General features: G+C 35.2%; 1 protein-coding gene across 22 annotated transcripts in view; it reads right to left on the reverse strand.

The window, feature by feature from the left end:
* Positions 1 to 21,666, reverse strand: part of CFAP46 (cilia and flagella associated protein 46) — a 75,309-nt gene that overhangs the window by 13,379 nt on the left and 40,264 nt on the right. For 20 of the 22 annotated variants that reach the window (XR_010367749.1, XR_010367750.1, XR_010367751.1 and 17 more), the window contains 20 exons: positions 21,468 to 21,627; positions 18,965 to 19,188; positions 16,845 to 16,946; positions 16,298 to 16,465; positions 15,781 to 15,929; positions 14,264 to 14,362; positions 13,874 to 14,003; positions 12,834 to 12,980; positions 11,347 to 11,547; positions 10,063 to 10,169; positions 9,038 to 9,220; positions 8,155 to 8,290; positions 7,253 to 7,432; positions 6,641 to 6,829; positions 5,783 to 5,917; positions 4,746 to 4,925; positions 3,570 to 3,737; positions 2,648 to 2,745; positions 1,880 to 1,959; positions 1,323 to 1,474 (listed from right to left, as the gene is read on the reverse strand). Coding sequence is in view for 17 of the 22 variants with exons in the window: in XM_064431666.1 (XP_064287736.1) it covers positions 1,323 to 1,474; positions 1,880 to 1,959; positions 2,648 to 2,745; positions 3,570 to 3,737; positions 4,746 to 4,925; positions 5,783 to 5,917; positions 6,641 to 6,829; positions 7,253 to 7,432; positions 8,155 to 8,290; positions 9,038 to 9,220; positions 10,063 to 10,169; positions 11,347 to 11,547; positions 12,834 to 12,980; positions 13,874 to 14,003; positions 14,264 to 14,362; positions 15,781 to 15,929; positions 16,298 to 16,465; positions 16,845 to 16,946; positions 18,965 to 19,188; positions 21,468 to 21,627 (2,988 nt within the window). In the remaining 5 variants the exon portion in view is untranslated. Of the gene's footprint in view, positions 1 to 1,322; positions 1,475 to 1,879; positions 1,960 to 2,647; positions 2,746 to 3,569; positions 3,738 to 4,745; positions 4,926 to 5,782; positions 5,918 to 6,640; positions 6,830 to 7,252; positions 7,433 to 8,154; positions 8,291 to 9,037; positions 9,221 to 10,062; positions 10,170 to 11,346; positions 11,548 to 12,833; positions 12,981 to 13,873; positions 14,004 to 14,263; positions 14,363 to 15,780; positions 15,930 to 16,297; positions 16,466 to 16,844; positions 16,947 to 18,964; positions 19,189 to 21,467; positions 21,628 to 21,666 lie in introns of those variants that run through there. The other 2 variants (XM_064431661.1, XM_064431677.1) reach the window with 2 other exon arrangements.

Raw genomic sequence — 21,666 nt, forward strand, 5'->3', positions numbered from 1 at the left:
AATGAAAGCATATGGAGAGATCAGTAGAGCAAATTTAAGGAAAAAATCAGAATGAAGAAAATAGAGAAGGAGAAAATACAATCATGCAGGAGAGAAAACCATTGAAACTGACTTTTGTAAAATCCAACCTAGATGGACAAAAATCCGCTAACTGAACAAACTCAACCAAATGGTGAAGAGTGTTGGTATTAATGAATAAAATCCTCATCCAAGGCTTGTGTGGCTCAGTACAGGGTGCATGCATAAATTCTGTGAGGTTAATGCATATGCCTTTTAAAAACTTAAGTCACTTGTGTTTTTCACCTCTTCAACCTGACAGTATCTTAGCACCTTTTTTTTACTTACCCAAATACAGCAACCTTTACAAACTTGCCAACAAAACAAAGGCTGGCCATAGGCAGCCTGATCATCAGCACTTCAATCATCTGCAATACTCAGCATTTTAACAGAAAGATGGTAATGTGATGCATAAAACAGAATTACAATTCAAGAACCAGATTTGTCAATGTGCAGGGTAACCCAGACTGTTATTGTATCCTATATCAATCTGTGCCCAAAAATGTCACTGTTTCTTTCAGGCCCTGCAGCCGGAACCAGAACCAGGGGGCAGGGGAATGCCAGCCCCTGGTTAAAGTCAGTCGGCCAAGCAGAGCTCTCTTCCCTCTTGGCTCTCCCTTCCCTCTTGGCTCTCCCTTGCCTCTCGGCTTTTGCCGTAGAGCTGAGGCAGTGCAGGTGGAGCCTTCCCTTTGGATTTTCTCTTGTGGTTCTTTGGGTAGGGTTGCTATGAGTGGGTTTTTTTCCCCTTGAGAGGCTACATTTCACAGCCCTGGGTGTCCTCAGGGCAGATTCCATGTGTGCTTGTCTGCAGCCAGCATCAAGAGAGAGGAGCAGAGTGGCCCTGCTCTGTGTGGTCACCCCAGAGTGCCCAGCTGAGGTGAGAAGGCACCAAGTTTCCCCAACCAGCCACCCTGCTATCTTCTCTTGAGAGGAAGACGAAGTCCCAAATTCTAGCCCTTCACCAAGCGCCAGTCGCCAGAGTGTGCCAGCTGCCTGAAATCTCTGAAATATGGCACATTTTCAAGTAAACTGATCTCAACTGCATCATTTTAATTCTGATTAAGTAACAAACATTTCAAAGCTCCTGAATGACAAATACAGTGACTATAGCACAGTAAGATTAAATTTTGAAGCATATAGTAACTGTGAAGACTAGGGATGCCACACTTGGAATGAACGGAAAAATTCTGCATTAAGAATGTCTATCATATATTTAGTACATGTTTTTCACCCAATTTTAAATATAAGGTAATAAAATATATTACCACATCTGTTTTGGAGACACACTCTTTCAAGTTGTGAATAACAGTTTGTTTAAGATGATTCTTCATCTTTTGCTGCTTGTAATGATGCATTTTTCCCAACAAAGTACGGAACACATCAGGATTCACAGGAAATCGAGAAACTTTTGCCTGCACTATTAAAGAAGGATGACACCCTCTTAGGAGTCTTTTTGAGACATATTTGTACTTGAAGAAATCATTGTACAAACACCATCAGTTTCTAGTCATGATATTATTTGAAAAATCTAGATAGATAGGCACAAAATATATACAGTAATGTACAATGAAAAAAAACTCTATTATTTATTTGTAACAACTTCAGCCTTAAAATATAACCAAAAATTATATAAATTGTGACTAGACACGACATCTGATAATGAGACACATATTGATGAATTTATGTTGCTTGACAATTAGGAAGAGTTAAAATTCTTTTTTAAAGTATTTAAAATTTTTACTAACTGCAACAGTAAAAGATATGAGCCTTCTCCTAACATCAGTGCAATGATTTTTATGTCTTTAAAGTAAGAGGTACTTACCCATCCGCTGAGTGAGTTTTCCTTTCTGCCTTGCAGTACTTACTTTGGGCACCTCAATCAACGAACTGTACAACTGTGATCTGTGGAAACCAGAAAAGTGCTGAATAGATTATTTGACGACACTAGCCTTGTTTATATGACTCAGATTTATCAGATGAGTAATTACTGCCCTCTAATTTAATGTGCTCACAAATACTCTCATGATGCAGTAACTCCCCCCACCTTGGGTGCAAAAACGTGTAAATTCTAGCTGGAACAAACTGAGAGTGGTAAGGTAAATTCTTTTATCACTGTGTAACCATTAAGGTAGATTTCTCTTTGTTCCATGACAAGTGTTAAATACTTTTTAAATTGGTGAATGCTCTCTTAGTCAGTTGCTATAGCTCAATTTATAAGCTAGTTTATTTGCAACTAATTAGGCTGCAATAATCAGATAATTGGTGGCTTTATAAAGTTAATATGACCCCTTCTATCATTTCCAAGTGCATAAGCAATAAAAGCAAGAAACTCTTAACAGGTCTTAGGAATCATATCAAGAATGGCTTGAAACCTTCCAAGTGACCTCTGGGGATTTAAGAGATAATTAGGGAAATTGAAAGAACAGAAAACATAACACTGAGCTGCAGGCAGTTTGATTTTTATATTCATTAGTTTATTATCCTAAAATTCAAGTCCATCAAAATTACAAGTGAAAGGCAATATTCAACCACGTAAAAAAGACTGTATTTGTAACAAACAGTGCTAAATCAAAAGGATGAAATTTTATACCTGTCTTCTGAATGCTGGAGAATAACTATGCAGAAACCGGATGGCAATTCATCCACTATATTAAAATGTTCAACAGGAATACAGAGGTTTCTCCATGCCTGTACAGTAGTTCAAAAGTACTATTATTTTCATAGACTTTATAAATCCCATTCTCAGTTCTTTCACTAGAAAATTTATAGTAATTCTAGGAAAGAACGTACTTAAAGTCCCACACACTCAGCAGATGTGCCAGGACAGTACAAACAACAAGAAATCCTGCTTCCCTGTAAGGGAAGCAAGCACTGGCACAAGTTGTCCAGGGAGGCTGTGGAGCTTCCATTCTTGGACATAATTCAAAACCATCTGGACATGGTTGTGGACAACAAGCTCCAGGTGGCCCTTGCTTGAGAAGGAGGGGTTTACAAGATGATCTTCAGAGATTTTTTTTCTAACCTCAACCATTCTATGGTCATGTAATTTTTGTGCAGTGCAAAAGAACTTATAAATATTATTTAAAACAAATTACAAATACTGTATCTTAGTCCTCTCTCCATACCAACATGAGTTTTACGGCCACTACACAGTTTCTAAAGTTAAAATGCTATCAAATAATAGCAGACTATTAGCAAAGGAAATTAGTAGAATAACTCATAGCAACATTTATTTTTGAAAATAAGTTTTGCTAGAGACACTTCACCAACAAGTACTATATAAAATTGTATTTGGTTTATGTGGCAAGATTTTAGTAGCAGGGGAAGGTACAGGGGTGGTTCTTAGAATCTCAGAATTGTTCAAGTAGGAAAAGCCCTCAGAGACCATCGAATCCAACACTCTCTCAGCACTGCTAACCCACCACCAACCCATATCCTGTATACACACATATATCTCTCTGTGTGCATTTATATAACATAATAAACCACTAATAAGCAGCTCAGAAAGTTACCATTGAATTAGCAGTCAGCTGCTGTTCCACAAAGTTTAGAAGATCACTTGTGTTTCTGTTTTGTTTTAACTGATCCTGCAGATGGAGCAATGCTGCCAGCTGAGAGCTGTTGGTGTTGGATGTAGCAGTTAGAAGGATTTTCTTCATCATCATAGACACTGAACAACTCTGCAAAATTTTTACATCTATTTATTTTCCTTCACAAAAAAATAAAATTAATAAATATATAAACTATGCTTTTTATAACATATATCTATGTTGAAGAGAAATTCTCTTCCTTGAAAGATGAGATTAACTAGCAGAAAACTGCAATTTGTTCTTACAGGTTGACGTAAACAGTCTGACAATAACTAAGGAAGATTTCTTAAATACAAATAGCTGGAATTGATTTCTTTGTCTACATTTATCATCAAGGTTCCTGCATTTAGTCATCTAAGGTCTACATGGAATGGTAAATACAGTGTTCTTAGATTAGCCTTTCAAGTAAGCTGAGTCTTTTCTGTTTCTGTGCTTTAATGGACACATCATATCACACAGCGGACTTCTACGAAATTCAAAATAACGGGTAAGACTGTATCAACTTTTCTTTCAGCAAACATACTAATCCTGTCATTTGAACTAGGAACTATGGGTTATTGCTTTCTGATACAGGGAATATAAGTCCTACAGTTTTTCTGCATCTTCTCTTTGATGGAGGTACATATTCACATGCATACACCTTCAAGCCATCCATGGGACCATGTTGTGCAGGTATCAGTCTGAGAAACTGAATGGAAACTGAATTATCCACTTCAAAATAATGATTGAACAAATCCGGAGAAAGATTTTTTAAATTTTTTGTTAGGGAAGGATGAAATTATTTTGTGGCAATGTCTTATTGTTGCTAATGACAATATCGTAATTTATTCCTATTAAAATTTTTTCATGTATGCAATTATCAATGAAAATGTTAGGTCAAACACAGCAGATATTAGAATTGTTAACAAACCACTGATCTAATGTTCTGAGCTTAGTAAATATACCATATATTTGATGACTTATATTACACAGTGGTTCTTACCTGGAACCCTACATGTGTTCTCTATGGCCAATTTTCAGACCATGCAAATACAGTTTCTTTTTTGCAACTTCAAACATCCTCCCACTGAAAAGCAGTGCAAACATTAGTTGCCTTACCTGATGAAGTGCCAAAAACTGGCTAGTTGAAATTGGATCAAACTGTCTAAAGCATTCAGCCATTTCCAAACTAGCAAGAGCCAGTACATCAGTAACATTATGACTGAATGCAATAGCCACAGACTGTAGCAAAGCCTCACTGGATTGAGAAAGATACTTTTGTGCCATCCTTTGTTGTGTCTAGAGGACAAAAAAGAAAAAGCTTTATATTAAAATTGGCTAATATTAAGTATTTGTTATGTATACACAAATAACAGCATGTTGGAGAAGATAAATATGTTTTTTTAATGAGCAATTTTAATGCATTTTCTTTTTAAGGCACTTAATGTATTAACAAAATATGCAAATACTGATTAATTTTTAGCAGACACCAATATGGTTTTACTACATTAAAAAATATTTGGTCTAACAAAGAAGTTTCTTTTAATATAAAATCTATTCTCAACAGATCAGACTTTAAATTCCAGGCAATATGAGCAGTTCAGAACCAAGGATTAATACAATTGTTTCTGTGGACAGTTAACATTAATTAACGCGCAAATCTCTTACCTCAGGTATTTATTGATTTTATTAGCAACACAAACTGTACATTCCCAATTACTAATGTGCTTTCAACAGCAGTAATGAACAGAGATCAGCTCACTTAATTTCACAAATGTTTTGTGATTGAAGTAATTACTTTCTTTGTTCCCAGTCTGCACAAAGTCATATCTGTGAGGCAGAAAGAAACCGCCTGCTCATCTAGTCCTGGTCGCTACATGCTCAAACAGTGGGAAACCACTGAAGGAGAAATTATTTATTTCTGAGAGCAGCTGGGTTAGCTCATTCAGGAGCTCCCACACAATCTATTGAGGAGCAGGCCTGAGCTACACAGCAGAGCTATTTGTTAGAAGGTGTTTTGTAGATTTTTGTCTTCTTTAAGATCAAGTTTTTGTTACAACATTTCCATTATCAGTTTAAACAGAACTGATAAGTTGAGTATTATTCCATAAAAAGAAAGCACTCAAATTCTAATGCAAGCCCATAAAGTAATATACCTTTAATTCCTGTATTTTCCTCCTGTACTTATCATTATGACATTTATTAGTTGATAAACTGCTCTCTGTCACGTCCTGTTCACTGCATTCTGCTGAAGTCAGCGAAGATTTTCTGATGTCTGATATAGCATCTTCCTACCCATCACAGTTTAAAAAAAAATTAACAATTAATCACTCCATTAAGTAATGCAGGCTTCACTTCTTTTGTGAAAGCTTATGTGAAAACTGAATTAATCTTAAAAGAAATCACTATCTTAATTCCTTCATGGTGAGAGATTCAGTAATACTATCAACTATCAAAATTTCTTAGCATGTTATGAAGGCAATATGAACAACATAAACTAAAAAGGCCCCCCATACAACCTCTGAGAGTTTGACTTTCTCATATTTGTCCTCCACTAATTTCTTCTGAAAACTTTAATTCGTCACTGAATTTCTAATGCCTCCATCAAGTCTCCTTTTTTACAAGGATTCTTTGCAAAGGTTCTTACTACAACACAGAAGGAACTTGCAAACCCTAGCTTTTAACCTACAAATCAATACTTGATTGCATGGATTCACAAACCGTACCTCACCCACCCTTTAAGGCATTCGAGGAATTTTTCTACCTCTGTTTCGAAAATGTTGCAATTAGTATATCTCACAAACAAATCAAAAATTAGCTACATGAGAACAGCATGCAGCCAGAAGCATGTTTTTGAAATGACTCATTTTGCCATCCATTTTTATTATGGCTTGCATGCAGTGTATAAAACCTAGCTCTATAAAGAGCAGCTTTTATACAAATGTATATAAAAATATTAGAGCAGACAAACTTTACACAGAAAAATAAATTTAACTGAAGAAAAGAATGCATACCATTACATTTGGTTTCCAGTAAATCTCTGAATATACAGGATCTGCATTAATGGCAAGTAAATGAAGGGTTTTTCCAGTTAGATACAGGCATTTGGATTTGATGTTGGGACAGCCTTTACAAAGATTCTGTATATTTGCTAACTGAGCCAGTGTAATATGAGCCATGGTGCGTTTCATATACTTCCAATCCTGGTAAAATACATATTTATGTTTATTTGCTCATGTATACCCACACAGACAGAAGAATGCATTTTCAAAAAATGTAACACATATATATTCGCATACAAATTAATATGTTAAATGTGATTATACTTTCAGCTACAAACGGGCTGTTTTAAATAAAGGTACAAATTCATTAACAACTGATTAAGAAAAAAAAAAGTTCAATGTAACATCCATAAGCAAAGTTTAACCAGTGCCAAGGAAAATGTGGAATAAGGGGAGGGAGGCCAGGAAACCATCCCCAAGACTAAAACCACACACTTCAACCTCCATTGCTACAAAACTACATGACTGCTTTGGGAACCCATTTCCTCAGTAGTGGAAGACGTTGTGCTATGGAACGTTGTTATACCTTTTATGCAAATCATAGGAGTAAATATTTCGTATTACCTGTTCTATTGCATCATCTTCAATGATGATTTCCTCCATAAATTCATGAAACGATGCTTCTCCCACATTTTTAAGCTTCTTCTCAGTAATGACAAGATGAAAAATATCCAAAAGAATTTCCACAAGATTTATTTTTCTAAGAGCTAGTTGTCTCATTAATGGGATACTAACATTTGTACTCTGAAACACAAAAAAATTACAATTTTAATTCCAAGTATTTTTGCAAATTAACCTCATAAGAAGTTAGAATGTTGTATTTATTTTAACCAAAGAAACAAACATTTTAGCATTGCCACCTTGATAGAGCAGAAAAATTGCAATGAAGATATTTAAGTAATTTAAAAGAAGAGCTCAATGATGTCAAATATATTACAAGGCAATAAAAGTAGCTCCATAGAGTAAGAGCAGCTGGGTTTTTTGCTTTTCATGTTTCATGTACCTGGTACAAATATTTAATATCCAATAATGCTACATACACATTAGCAAAGTAGGCTGCAGGCTTTCATTACCCAAAATACACTATTTTGAAGAAAGACATTCATTATTTATAATGTTTTGTGAAGGCTTTTTGTTTTTCCTGAGAATAAACATATTTTGAGGAATTTTAAACTTTCAAGGTATGTAGCGAATGAAAAATATCTCCAAGTTTATACTTTTTTCTTTCATAGCTATTAGATAAATGCCAGAATTAAATAAACTTGACAAAGACCAAACAAATCCTCTTTCATACCTTTTTCAACTGTTAATTCTTTTGGCATACAATTTTTCCCTCTGTATACAAAGAATGTTTATCATTACAGAAAGACAAATCCTGGAAGCCCCAAATGAGATTATCCAAGCATGAGTGAATATTGCAACTAAACTAGGTTTCCTTTCCACTATTAAGGTAAAAAAGCAAATACCTCATTAAATGCAAATAAACTACAAATGTTATGAAATACTTCCTCTGTTTTGGATACTGCTCGCTGAGCTAAGCTATAAGCATCTAGATAGTGACTGTGTTTGTTTCTTTTGTTCCTTTCCTGCTTGGCAGTCATCCTGAAAAAAAAAACAAAACGACACCATAATCTCAAAAGAACTAACATAAAAAAGTGCTTATCCACACTGTTGAACATATACAATAAAATAATGACTCAATTAATAGATAAATATTAAATTTGTATGTGTGTTTTTGAAATATACAAATAGTATAAGTGAACCCTTACGAGTTATTTTTTCCACGGTCTCTTAGAACTGTATGGCTGCAATGCAAGAAGATGCCATGACTCAAAGAGAAGAAAGGCAGATCATATTCTAGAGTATGTATTTAGCAGGACACAATAGCAGTATACCAGGTACAAAACATATCTCAGTTGTTTTAAGGGGTGCCTTGCAAACAGCTGGGATTCCAAGCATACCATGTTTTGCACTTTTACTATTGCAGCAGTTTCTAGAAAAACAGTAAGAATTGTAAAAGCCCTGTAAATACTAGAGAATTATTGGTGTGGCTGCTAAAATATGTCTACAAATGGGAAGTCAAAAATCTGACTTAAGAGACCCTAACACTTTGTTTTGACCTCAAAAAAGAACAAAAGAGAACTCAGCCTTCAGTGAAAACAATTTTTGATTCTACAGTACGTTTCTGAATACAGAACACATGAGGAATGCAAACGGACATCTAGCACCAATATATAAAACCTAACTATGTTATCTGCTCTTTTCCATCTTAGACTATAAAAAGTAAACAAGAAACTTCATGGACTAGTTTAACCTGAATAAAATTTTTCAGTAGAGGTATAATCTTACCTACAAATATTTGCACATTGCAGCAGTATTTCAGCGCTGTAGTTTTTATGCCCTTGATGAAGAAAGTCCTTCTCAATTTGAACTAATTTATTGTAGGATTCCTGTAGAATGTGTGGCAACTGAGCAGAATTTGCATCAATTGTCATATGATCCTGGGCAAAATGTATCTGAATAAGTGTTTTTCTAGAAATAAAAACGAAATACAAGATAGCAGTCAGAAAGCACAGGCCATTTTTGGGAACAGACACATTTCTCTCTTCCTTCCTTTAAATTCTAAGTCTACAAAAAGCACCACAATTGTGTGTTTTACAAATTGTAGTAATTCTGAAAAAATCCAACTATTGTATTTTGAGATTGAGAAGAGGTATCACATGTTCCATGTATCTAATTATTCCATTTTACTCCTAATCAGTCTTCTAAGTACAGATGAACTGAGAAGACTGATAACAGTCTTCCTTTTCTAGTAGAAAAGCTCCCCATTTATGCGAAGACAGGAGTGTAAGTGTTGTGCACTTCTCTCCCGTCACCAACACATTTTAAGGTCTCTGTGCTTGGATTTTAGTGGAACTGAAATAATTGTTTAGTTTCACCTTAAACAAGCTTCTTGGATCATGGTGAGAACAGAAGTCAATACTGTAGACTCCAGTGGTGTTGTGGGAGTGTTCAAACAGATACCTCTGCACAGGCAAATACACATTGCACCTTTAGGTAACCTGTACTGCAAGCTATACACATATGTATATATGCAAGCTATATATATGTACAATAGGTTGTGGTGTCTAGTTTACCAACATAACAGGTCATAGGGCTACATGCAAGCATTTGAGAAGGAAATTCAAAAATTTGAAAAGAAGGTTAAACTTTAAAAAACCAAACAACCACATAAATTACTTGAAACAAAAATATTTGAGAATCGACAGAATTTGCCATAATAAAATAAGACAGCATTGTAATAAGTACATATATTTGCATATATGTAGCTGCATTTTAGAAGCCAGGCATATTTTAGAGAAAAGACAGCTTACCTGGCTTCAAGGGATGCAATCATAAAACCCAATTCTGATTGCCTGCCAGGTCTCTTCAACAAAGTAGATCGAAGGACACTTACAGTATGTTCCAGTATCTCACACGCCTGCAGGTAACAGCAGAATTTTCATAATTCTATTTTAGATGTCTACAGATAATAATAAACATTCATTTAGAAAGCTTAAATTTTGTACAGAACATGTTAATTATCCCCAAGATGGCTGGCTCTTGATAACTGTAAATAGGTCTAGAAAGTTTGAGTCACAGAATAACAGAGTGGCCAGGTTGGAAGACACCTTCAAGGTCATCGAGTCCAACCCATGCCTTAACACCTCAACTAAACTCTGACAGTGAGTGCCACGTCCAGTCTGTTTTAAACACATCCAGGGATGGTGACTGCACCACCTCCCTGGGCAGCCATTCCAATACTTGATCACTTTTTCAATAAAAAACTTTTTCCTAATATCCAGCCCATATTTCTCTTGGCACAGCTTAAGACTGTGTCCTCCTCTCTGTGTTATAATCATACTTTGATGATTACATGAATGGTGCACATGCATACAAGGAGAGAAGATGGAGCAGATTCATCTTGGAGGTACATAGCAAAAGACAGTAAATAGCAGTTTAGTCAAAATCAAAATAATCCCTCTACATGACTCAGCATTGAACAGTTTATCAAAACAGGTTAGATCATCACAGACATATGACTTTATGCTGAAACTCATGAAAGTTAAGGGTTTAACAGTAAATGTATATTTTGATGTTATAGGGTTTTAGTAAAAAAAAAAAAAAAAAAAAAAAAGTGTTACAGAAGTATCTTCCAGAATCTAGAAATAATATTTTTTAAACTGTTTGAAATACTTGGGAAGGAAAAGCCTACTAGAAAATCATACTGAAAGGTTTGATTTTATTTAATATGAAAAATAAATACAACAGTGTTAACAGAATTGTCTGAATACAAAAGAATTCTAATTAAGATACTCAGATCTCTGGGAGTTTAGTCATACATACTAGATTATAACTGCTTTTATTCCAATAGGAGAACATACAGTTATCATAAAAACATCCTAAACTTCTGTGGGTAGAATCTCATTCCGAGTGGCCTGCATCTGTTTGAAATCTATAATTAATGTCTGTTAAATGTTCAGAGAGAAAAACATTAACTACATTTAACACCTAATTTTGCTTTTATTAAAATGTAAAGGCAGTAATATTTCACTGAGAAAGACCACTGCTGAAAAAAACCCCAAACAATAATCTCCAAAGCCAAAAAATTTCTTTACCGTGCTCTGTTTTCCTTCCCCCTCTTCCTCTAGAATTGCTTCTGTTAGACTAAGAGTACTGTCATACCAAAATTGTTCATCTCCTCCCAGAAGCTGTGCTTTCTCAAGGAGTACTTTAGCTTGTCTGTGGTTTTTTTCCAGGTTAGCCAACACAGCAAGTAAGTACAAGCACCTTGACATATCAGATAGGGCCCTCAATTCCTAGAAAGAGAGAGATTTGATCTATATACTAAAATCCACTACTGCTATTTGTAGTTTTGTCTGTCCATATTTTATATTAACCTTAAAGAAATAAAAAGCGAATGCTATTCCCCAAGTATCTGCTGTATTTCTTAGTTATTCCTTATGCTACGTCTACTTCATATTTCTTTCTGTTCCTGTACCTTCTATTTCACCAGTCAAATAAACTATTTTTCTGCTATTATTTAATATGTATATATTTAGTATGTTTGTCAGCGTCTGATGAAGAAATGTGATGATGAAAGACTTTTTTTGTCAACTGTACAGATACACTAGAGTTCCAGTGAACTCACAATGTTGCTTTACACTAGTTATAAGCTATATAAATAGTACTGTAAAAGGAACAAATATTGCATAATATTTGTATACTAGTCCACAGGCATACGGAATACTATTGATGAATTACATAATTAAAATTACTGTCCTCCCTAATGTATTTTGAACTTTCCTCAATATACAGTGCTTAATTAATGCCTTATAAAGGGGCATGTATTATTCATGAATATCATTAATATATTATTATTCAAAGTATTCATGATTATACTAAATTTACATAGGCCATGTTCTCTTACAGGACAAAAAATATTACACAAAATAATGAGATAATTACGTTTTTTAAAGTAAAGGTTTTATTACAATAACTATATTTCAAAAACTTTTATAATGAAGCATAGGGCTAAAGTCGAAAATGTTAGATACAGGGAAAATATCTGTAAGGTATAATCTTTCATAATAATGAGATGATGCAGATCTGTTAGGTGGAACATATGGACACTTATTTCAGACCTGCCAGAACTCTAGGAAATAATTTCAGTTTTATCAAAACATTGTAGTAAATCCATAATGAAGCTCAAAATTAAATAATCAGAATTTCAAATGATCAAAATATTGAGGGGATGGGGCCAAATGCTCTCTCTCTCTTCCGAACAAACCTTGAACTTTTCTCACCTATTTAAACAAACAAGGTTGAAATATACCTATATCTTCCAAGGCCACTGCAAAGCAGACAGAGATGCTGACACTACTTCAGAAATTTATATCACCTTCAGACAACTCCCATAAGGTTGGACTGAAATGGCATATATTTAAATGTACATATTATATATATTGAAATATAGTAAGAATTTGGTTTCGAGTGGTGGGAGAAGGTTTGGCTTTGCAGTTTGGTTATTATTATTCTGACGAATAACTGCATTTTCCCTACACATGTTATTAGTGTTTCTTTTTCTATTTAATTTGTACTGTACCTGAGTTGCAGCATGGGCCTCTGAAAGCAGAAGTCTTGCTGGTTGATACAAGCCTAGCTGAATTAGTACTTCAGCTTTTTCAACCCACAAGTGAGGGAAAGAAAGTGCACTCAGTCCTTTTCCTGTTACTGCATTTACCTCAAAACCCTGCAAAAATTAAAGAAGTATTACATCTTCATAAATGTCGAAAAACCTAGACAGAATACAAGTTGTTAACTATGATATCCCACACCTCAGCTGTATTTGTATTTTCTAACTTCAAAATTTAACATTATATTACAAGAACAACAGGTAGTTTAGGAGATTTGGATTTTACAATCCTCAAAAGGTATTGAACTAGTAAGTAGATACGATTTAAACTAACTGTATGACAGATTAACTTCTTCAGATATGCTGCTGTCATAAAGTTGATTTTTGGTAATAACTAAAACCAAAAGAGGAATACATTTATAAGAGCTAAAAGAGGTGACTTGAGAGGGATTAGTAGTTAGAAAAACAATGCACAAGTATGGAAAAAATACACAAAGAAAACAAAACGCTGTGATGACAATCCAGACAGCATTGCCATAATAAAGAGCAAAGTGGAGGTAAGTGTTAAGGAAATCAGTAAGGCAATTATCTTCCTAAAAAAGAGACAGGAAAGACAGAGCTGAAATACTTAAAACAATATGTAAGCAGAAGGAAAAAAGTACATGCTGATGTACTGGAGAAAGAAGAGAAAAAACAAGACCAAGAGTGAATACAGTATCTTTTTTCCTTCTCAGTGTTTTTAACCCATTTGCATTAGTCCCCAGACCCATTTGTAGGAAAGAAGCTTTACTTTGTATGAATAAAGATTCCGATCTTGTTTCTCCTTGATATAAATAATATGCCAGGCAAACCTCAGCTTCAGATGATTGCCAGCAGAATTTAGGCAGCATGCATTTTTAATTATTTTTTGTGTTCATGTATTTCTCAAGTATTATCTAAAAACAAACTACAAGTGCATTTAAAAAAGGGAAAGAGGAGCTTAGTATAGAAACCGAAGTAGAAATAAAAACCTTTTCACTTGAAGTAAGGATATTCTCATTCCTACTACCATTAAGCTGAGCATTTTCAAACAGTACTTTTCTTTCTTCTGTCTTCATGCATACATTTTTTTCTTTTTTCAGTGCAATTTCTTGCCTACACCTAAATCAGAAGAACAAAAAAGTGAACTCAATTATATTTGAAAATAATTTCATAACAAACTATTAGTGTGTTAGGAGTCTTTACCATATACTACTCTGTAGATAAACACAAACCAAACATGCACAAAATTTAAGGGCATAGCTAATATACCAAAGGTGTGTTCTGAGATAATTTTTTTTACTATTTTTCCCCAACAATACTTATCAACTGTAGGGAAAATAGTCCCAAATAAATACTGCCTCGACAGTGAAAATACATACATTGCTTGTTCTAATTCACTGATGTATACTTCTCCAGCAGCTTTCTCATGATACACAGATGCCTGACTCAGTTTTAAATCTGAGCATATCAGGGCAATTCTACAAATAAAATGAAGAAATGTTTAAGAAACAATCTGAATCCTTCATAGGTTACTTCATATAAGCACTTTATATATACATACCACATATTCCCCATTTGTCAATCCTACCTTCTTGTATCTTGGTTAATGCTGGCAATAACAAAGATTATAAATAAAAGCATGGGAAATTACCCATGGACAGAGGTCACAGAATCAAAGAATGGTTTGGGCTGGAAGGAACTTCTAAAGATATCTTCAGATGGTCTTTGTGAAAGATGTCCTTGCATCCAATCTGACCTTGAACACTTCCAGGGATGGGACATCCACCAGTAGCCCCAGTCTAGTCTATGAAACCTGTATCACTCCAGCTTAATGGCAAAAATTATGTACTAAAAGTATGAAAATATTTTTATGGTCTCACAATAGCATGCAACCACCTCCACTCTGCCCCTTGATGTATATGTGTTAACCTACTTTTTGGTCCTGATTAAAGAGTAATATATTCCTACACATCTGTCTAATCATATATAGACATCAGGTCATACATACATATAAAATACCATGGAATAAACACAAGTCTTGAGGAATCAACAAAAAAAATGTGTCTGACAAATCTTGCCTGAAAATAATTTCCTACCAGAAAGTCCCTTTTAGTCTTGTAAGAAAGGAACTCACTAATCAATTGGCAGAGAAACACATATATTTGTATAAATGAATATCTAATCTGCTCAGTGGGATCAGTATCAGGCATTTTAAAGTTTTGTTATGTGGTATTTCACAAACCATCAGAAAATAAGCAAACAATTATTGCTTATGACTGTTATTTATTAAGCAAACATTATTTAATACCTACCAAAAAATATGATAAAATGCTTTAACTAAAACAGCAATAATTTTCAATTGCATGCATATTAAATACTTTTAAATCACAACTTCTAGGCGTTATCATCCATAAAAAATAACATAATTTTTGTCTTAAAAGACAAATCTCTCCTAAAATGCACTTACCAGGGCAACTTCTTTGTGCCCTTATGGTGGAGAATTTATTTTTGATGCAAATAGGGAATTTGCCTTTTGAATACATAATAGATAAGAGTTTCATAGAAACCTTTTTTGACTTTGCTCTTTGCACTTAGATGACAATAAGGCATTTCAACAATTTTTCACATGAAAGTGGCGTGGCTTCATAATTTCATATGTTTTCCGTATGGGAGATAATTTTTTGTAACAAATAAATTTGGTGGCTTTAATTTCACAAACCTATTCACCAAAAATCTATTAAAATGCATAAAAAAAAGAAAGGAAAATAAATAAAAATCCATTACAAATATAAAACAGTAAGTCACAAAAAATTCTTGTCACTATTTGGTGAAATATTAATGGAATGTCCACTCCATTCAGTTTCTTTTTTATTTAAAATAAATAAAGGGTACAAACCGAAGGTGATAGAGATCAGACAGACTTCTACATTCCAGAACTTCATTAGCAATAACTTCGGATAGCTGAAAGACTGGAAGAATCAAGTGGGGGCAAAAAATTTTTTGTAGTTCTTTTGATAAAAGGTCCATAAAATACAAAGTGCAAGTCTGAAAAGAAATTTTTTAAAATTCATTCAGTATAAACATAATTTTGTAGAAAATAAATTTTAAATTAATGATTACATCTTCAGTTCCAAAATAAACCTGAAAAAAGACACAAAGTTTCTAGCTGAAAGAACAGCAAGGTACACAGAAAATTAGTAGATGTCTTCTCTACATTAGCTTCATTTCAGCATGCAGAGGACAGGCTAACACCTCGAAGTATTAATGAATATTACAATACAAAAGTATTTGGGACAGCTGTCTGAAAATACACAGACAGGAAAACTAAAATACAACCATTTTCTGATACTGATTTTCCAATACTTATTTCTCCTAAATAGTAAATGCTCTAGATTTTTGAGGAGTATACTTACAGGTTTTGGGAAATTATCCCAGTGAATACCATAACTATTTGTTTTCTGTTTAAAAGTATCTCTGATTTCATTTGGACAGTCATACTGGGCCCATTCTTCCACATTTGCTGGTAAGGTATCAACTGATTCTTTCTCTTTAGGCTTCTCCTTTGAAACAGAAACTTCAACCTATAATAAAAACACGAACACTTATGAGATGAAATTAACAATCCTATTGGTATTAAATATTCAGCTAAAAAACTGAACACATTTGCTTAATGTCCTTTGATGTTTTCTCAGATTTGGGATGTTTTTTGGATCTCTAGACTGTGGGTTTTACAAAACAGCAGCATCTTAACCAAGGCAACAAACAAAAGTATTTGTAAATTCATGATCTGTCGAGACTGTGATCAAGAGTGAAGGAATGATCCACAGATTCACAGAGAAATTCTTCCCAGGTTATGAGAGTCAGTACAGTAAAGCATCTGAACTATTCACCAAATGAGCCCAGGGAAACATCTCTAAGAAAGAGAGGCTTGTTTTAATTCCACAGAAAAGTGGGTCTTACTTGTTTATCTTTCTTTTTGTCCTTGTCTTTTTTAGGAGTTTTTGACTGCACTTTCTGAGTACTTGTAGGTTGTGAAGTCTTTGAGAATGCTGACAATGACACCTAGATTATCAAATAATTACAGTTATTTAACTTCAATTTGCAATATTAATAACAATAATAATCTCAGTTTCCAGTAATAGTTATTATCCAGTGCAAGTCACTGTCTACAGCTATTAACAATTGTCACTTATCATAGTCTGCCTGCATAATAGTTTTCTTCAGTAAAATAACAATTTTAAAGACTCCCAGATGTTTGAATTTTTTGTGCAAGCATTTAGGACAATCATGGCAATGCAATTAAGCAGCAGAACTGTCAAAAGACAGTATCATCCCTGGGATAAATACTACTGCTACCTTTCTTTAACCTGTATGGTTGCAAATGCAATTATTTTTTTATTTTCCAAACCATTAGTCTAACTGGCTTAATTTTCTACAAGGGATGAATTTTATAAGGAAGTAATCTGCAAGACAGCAGAGTCACTCTGTACTCTTTCTGGGTCAGTCTTTTACAATGCTGCTACTGAATATTATATAAAAGGAATTTCTAAATATTTAAGCATACAAAAGAATTAATCAAAACTTTCTCTGTACAAGCAAGAGCACAGATTCTAATCTTGCCTAAAATTAAAAAGAAACAAAAAAACCCCCAACAACAAACAAAACCAAAAACAAACAAACAAAAAACCAACCAACCAACAACAACAAAAAAACCCCCAAAAGACACATGAATTTGAGAAGACTAATATGTTTTGCTGGAGGAATCAAGAGTAGAATACAAAATATGAATCAAAAAATAATGCTGGATACTCAAATTAAATTTCAAATTAAAGGTAACACATCTTTAAAAAGTCAGAGGCAGCTGATTTTTTCAGAGAATATTTTAAGATCTTCTGGGTTATTTATGGAGTCCTAACACTAAAGAATCTGTCTTCAAGTGGATGTCTGCAGTCAGGTCTGCTTTACTTTGTAAAGCCAAAACAAGGCATCCTGTAGTACTTTAATTCCTTTAATACCACATGGTTATTTCTTTTCTCACAATACTGTTCAGCTACAAATATGATTCTTAGAATTACTATCATTATGTTACAACCAGCACTGATGGCAGCATCAGCTCTAAGTTTTACTTTTAATAGCTTATTCAAACAGTAGTGCTCTCTTCAGGTAGTTTTCCCTAGTAAGGTGCACAGTCAAGTGCTGGATATTAAAAGTTATGCTTGTGTAAATCAGAAAACATCAATATTCCATTTTTATTTTGCAAATTCCTGTCTCACATCACATGTTAAACTGATTTTCATTATATTTTAAATTTATTATTCTTGCTAATAATTATCACAAGTAAGTGGTAACAAATTGCAGGCTTTCTCTTCTAATTGGAATAAATTATACACAAGCCATAGTTTACCAATCTACTTGGTAGGTCCCATATGAGACAGCTCCTAAAAGGATTTGTTGCAGTACTTTTATCAAGTACATATTTAGTCCCTTCAAATATTTACATTACTTAACATATAACTGTTTTCCTGTTGTCCTTGCTGTGATTCTGAGAAGCCATTTCAATTGGGCGTGTCTGTGAGAAGTAATTTGATTGATTTGAAATGCTCTAACTATGTAAAAGTAATTAGAGAAATCAATCAGTGAACACTGCCAGCCTCTACAGCCATTGCCATCCCTTTCAGTCAAATGACAGTCCTTTTGATTCAATTTCATGAAGGTCCACCTTCAGAACTGCTAGAAATAGCTTCAGTATGTATTCTGCCACTACTGAGATTCCTTAACAAGCTAAAAATACAAAATTTGAGAACCTATTGCACATAACTATGAATGGACTCCTGAGAAAAAATGGCCTACTGCTTTTATCCTTAGTGTCTCCTCTCCATTTTCCTGAGAGAAACAATTTTCTTCTTTAATCCTTAAACCTGAAAAAATACACTAACTGCACCAGAAAAAAAAACCCAGAAAACTCTAAGGGCAAAGTGAAACACCAAATGAGTAGCTGCTACCATAATTACACAAGGAAATGTGAAATATACTGGCCACATTATTATAACACAACAAAACACAATCTCATACGATCTCACCTGCCAGATACGGATGATACAGGCATATGCCATCAAACAGTGCTGCTGATGAAAATAAGAACCATGACCAGAAAATAAAGCCATTAATGTCTGGGCTCTAAACAAAGCTTCCAGTTGTTTAATATTACTCAAATCTTCCAAATTCATTTTGGGCATGGTACCATTTGCTCCATTGTCCATCTTAGCATTTTCTGTAGGCAACAATTTTGGTATAGCATTGCTTTCTATAAAAAAAAAACAACAAAGAAACCAAAAAACAGCAAACACGTGCTCACAGTGACAGCATTGTAAAAATGTGTTTAAAAGTTAAAATTTCTGAATTGAAAAGGAAAATATTTAGGGGAAAAAACCAAAAATGGAAATCTATCTGCTAAAGATGTTCTTGTTAAAGTGATGGAATGCTACTTGTACCATGTTTGTAATCAACAATGTAACAGTCCTGCATAATAAATTATGTAAGCCTGATAGACAAATTAATCTGCAAAAGGCTGGACCAGGCTCCTTCCAGCCTGGGCTGTTTTATATTTTAATCTAATTTCACTTATTATATTACTTGAGTTTCCACTAAGGGCTTTGCAAAGATTTTCTTGAAACTTAAGTGGTGTAAGGATAGTAATCAAAAGCAAACTAGTGAATCTGAGTGGATTACAGAACTAATAATTCTCTGTGCTGGGTTCAGAACTGGCTGAATGGCTGGGTCCAGGGTGTGGTGGTGAATGGTGGTGCATCCAACTGGCAGCCAGTCACTAGTGGTGCCCCTCAGAGCTATGTGCTGGGGCCAGCTCTGTTCAATAGTTTCATTGATGAAAAGGACGAGGAGATTGAGTCTTTCATCAGTAAGTTGGTGGGTGACACTAAGCTGGGATCGTGTGTTGATCTGTTGGAAGGTAGGAGGGCTCTGCAGAGGGACCTGGAATGGTTGGATGGATGGGTCAAGTCCAACAGAATGAAGTTTAATAAATCCAGGTGCTGAGTCCTGAATTTTGGCCACAATAACCCCCTGCAATGCTACAGACTGGGGATGGTGTGGTTGGACAGTGCCCAGGCACAAAGGGACTGGGGGTGCTGACAGCTAGCTGAACATGAGCCAGCAGTGTGCCCTGGTGGCCAAGAAGGCCAAGGGCTCCTGGCCAGTATCAGGAATAGTGAGGCCAGCAGGAGCAGGGATGTCATTCTGCCCCTGTACCTGGCACTGGTGAGGGCACACCTCCAGTGCTGTGCCCAGTTCTGGCCCCTCAGGTTGGGAAGGACGTTGAGACCCTTGAGCCCATCCAGAGGAGGCAACGAGGCTGGAGAGGGGCTGGGAACACAAACCCTGAGAGGAGCCACTGAGGGAGCTGGGGGTGCTCCCCTGGAGAAAAGGAGACTCAGGGGTGCCCCCATCACTGTGCACAGCTCCTGAAAGGTGCCTGTGCTCAGCTGGGGCTGGGCTCTGTCTGCAGCAGCACTGACACAACCAGAGCACACAGTCTCAAGCTGTGCCAAGGGAAATATAGGTTAGATATTAGGAAAAAAGTGTTTTACACAAAGGGTGATAAACTTCTGGAATGGCTGCCTGGGCAGGTGGTGCAGTCACCACCCCTGGGTGTGTTTAACACAGCCTGGATGTGGCACTGGGGGCCAGGGTTTAGCTGAGGGGTTGGAGCTGGGTTGGACTCAATGATCTTGAAGGTCTCTTCCAACCTGCTTATTCTGTGACTTCTGTGAATTCTATGAAAACTTAAATCACTATAGGACTGTAAAAAAACCCCAACAAAACCACTAACAGAAAAGTATGAACAGAAGGTTGTTACTGTTACTAATCAACTGTGTGATAGAGACACTGCATATTTATCTTTCTCAATGAAAACACAAGAAGTACTTGTCTGATCCATGTCATCTATGCACACAGAAAAACCCAGCAGAGCAGATGTTCATTAATGCCACACAGGACAGTATGGGTTCTAGAAAACAGATACCCCAATATTCATTTGGGAAAAAAAAGTATCTTAACAGAATAGGTCACTAAGATCATACCAGTACAAGTGGAAATTTGTTTGAAAGGAGCAAAGAATTTTTACAGTTCCAAAGTAGTTGAAGCCATATATCCTTGAAAGTAATTTTTGAAAAATTAATGCTAAGATAAAGCCAAGGAAAGGGTAATGGACTTAGGTGCCCAAATCTTTGCATAGAAACTATTTCCTTCAGTTTCCTTCTGTTCCTCCATGAGAACTCACTTGAAACAAACTGTCCAGCACTGCTTTCTGGTAGCATCTCACATCTCAGGAATCCCTATGCCAGAGGGAGCAGTATCTTACTATATCAAAGGACTGAGGGTAATTCTCCATAGCATAATACAGAATTCACAGATAAACTGAACTTACATTGAATAAATGACAGTAAGTGCACAAGAAAATACAAGCAAGTTTGTGCCATTCCTTTTGATAACTAAGCTGCAAATTTAAAATCTCACTTGTGTTTCCTGTTGAGAAATTGCTCTGAAGGAGAAATACCCATTACATACCTTCCTCTTGTGAGGATTGCATAGGGAATTTCATACCAAGCAGGAGATCTACTGCCCACTCCAGGGGTTTAATAGCATCATTAAGGGGAAACTGATTACAATATAAGCATTCAGCAAATTCCATCAGGTAATCAACTCTCTGCCATTCATCTTCTTGTTTCTATAAAAGTAATAAAGGAGGAGTTAATTTGTATTTGTT

Source organism: Passer domesticus, chromosome 8 (assembly GCF_036417665.1).
Source record: "Passer domesticus isolate bPasDom1 chromosome 8, bPasDom1.hap1, whole genome shotgun sequence".
NCBI classification, from domain to species: Eukaryota; Metazoa; Chordata; class Aves; order Passeriformes; family Passeridae; genus Passer; species Passer domesticus.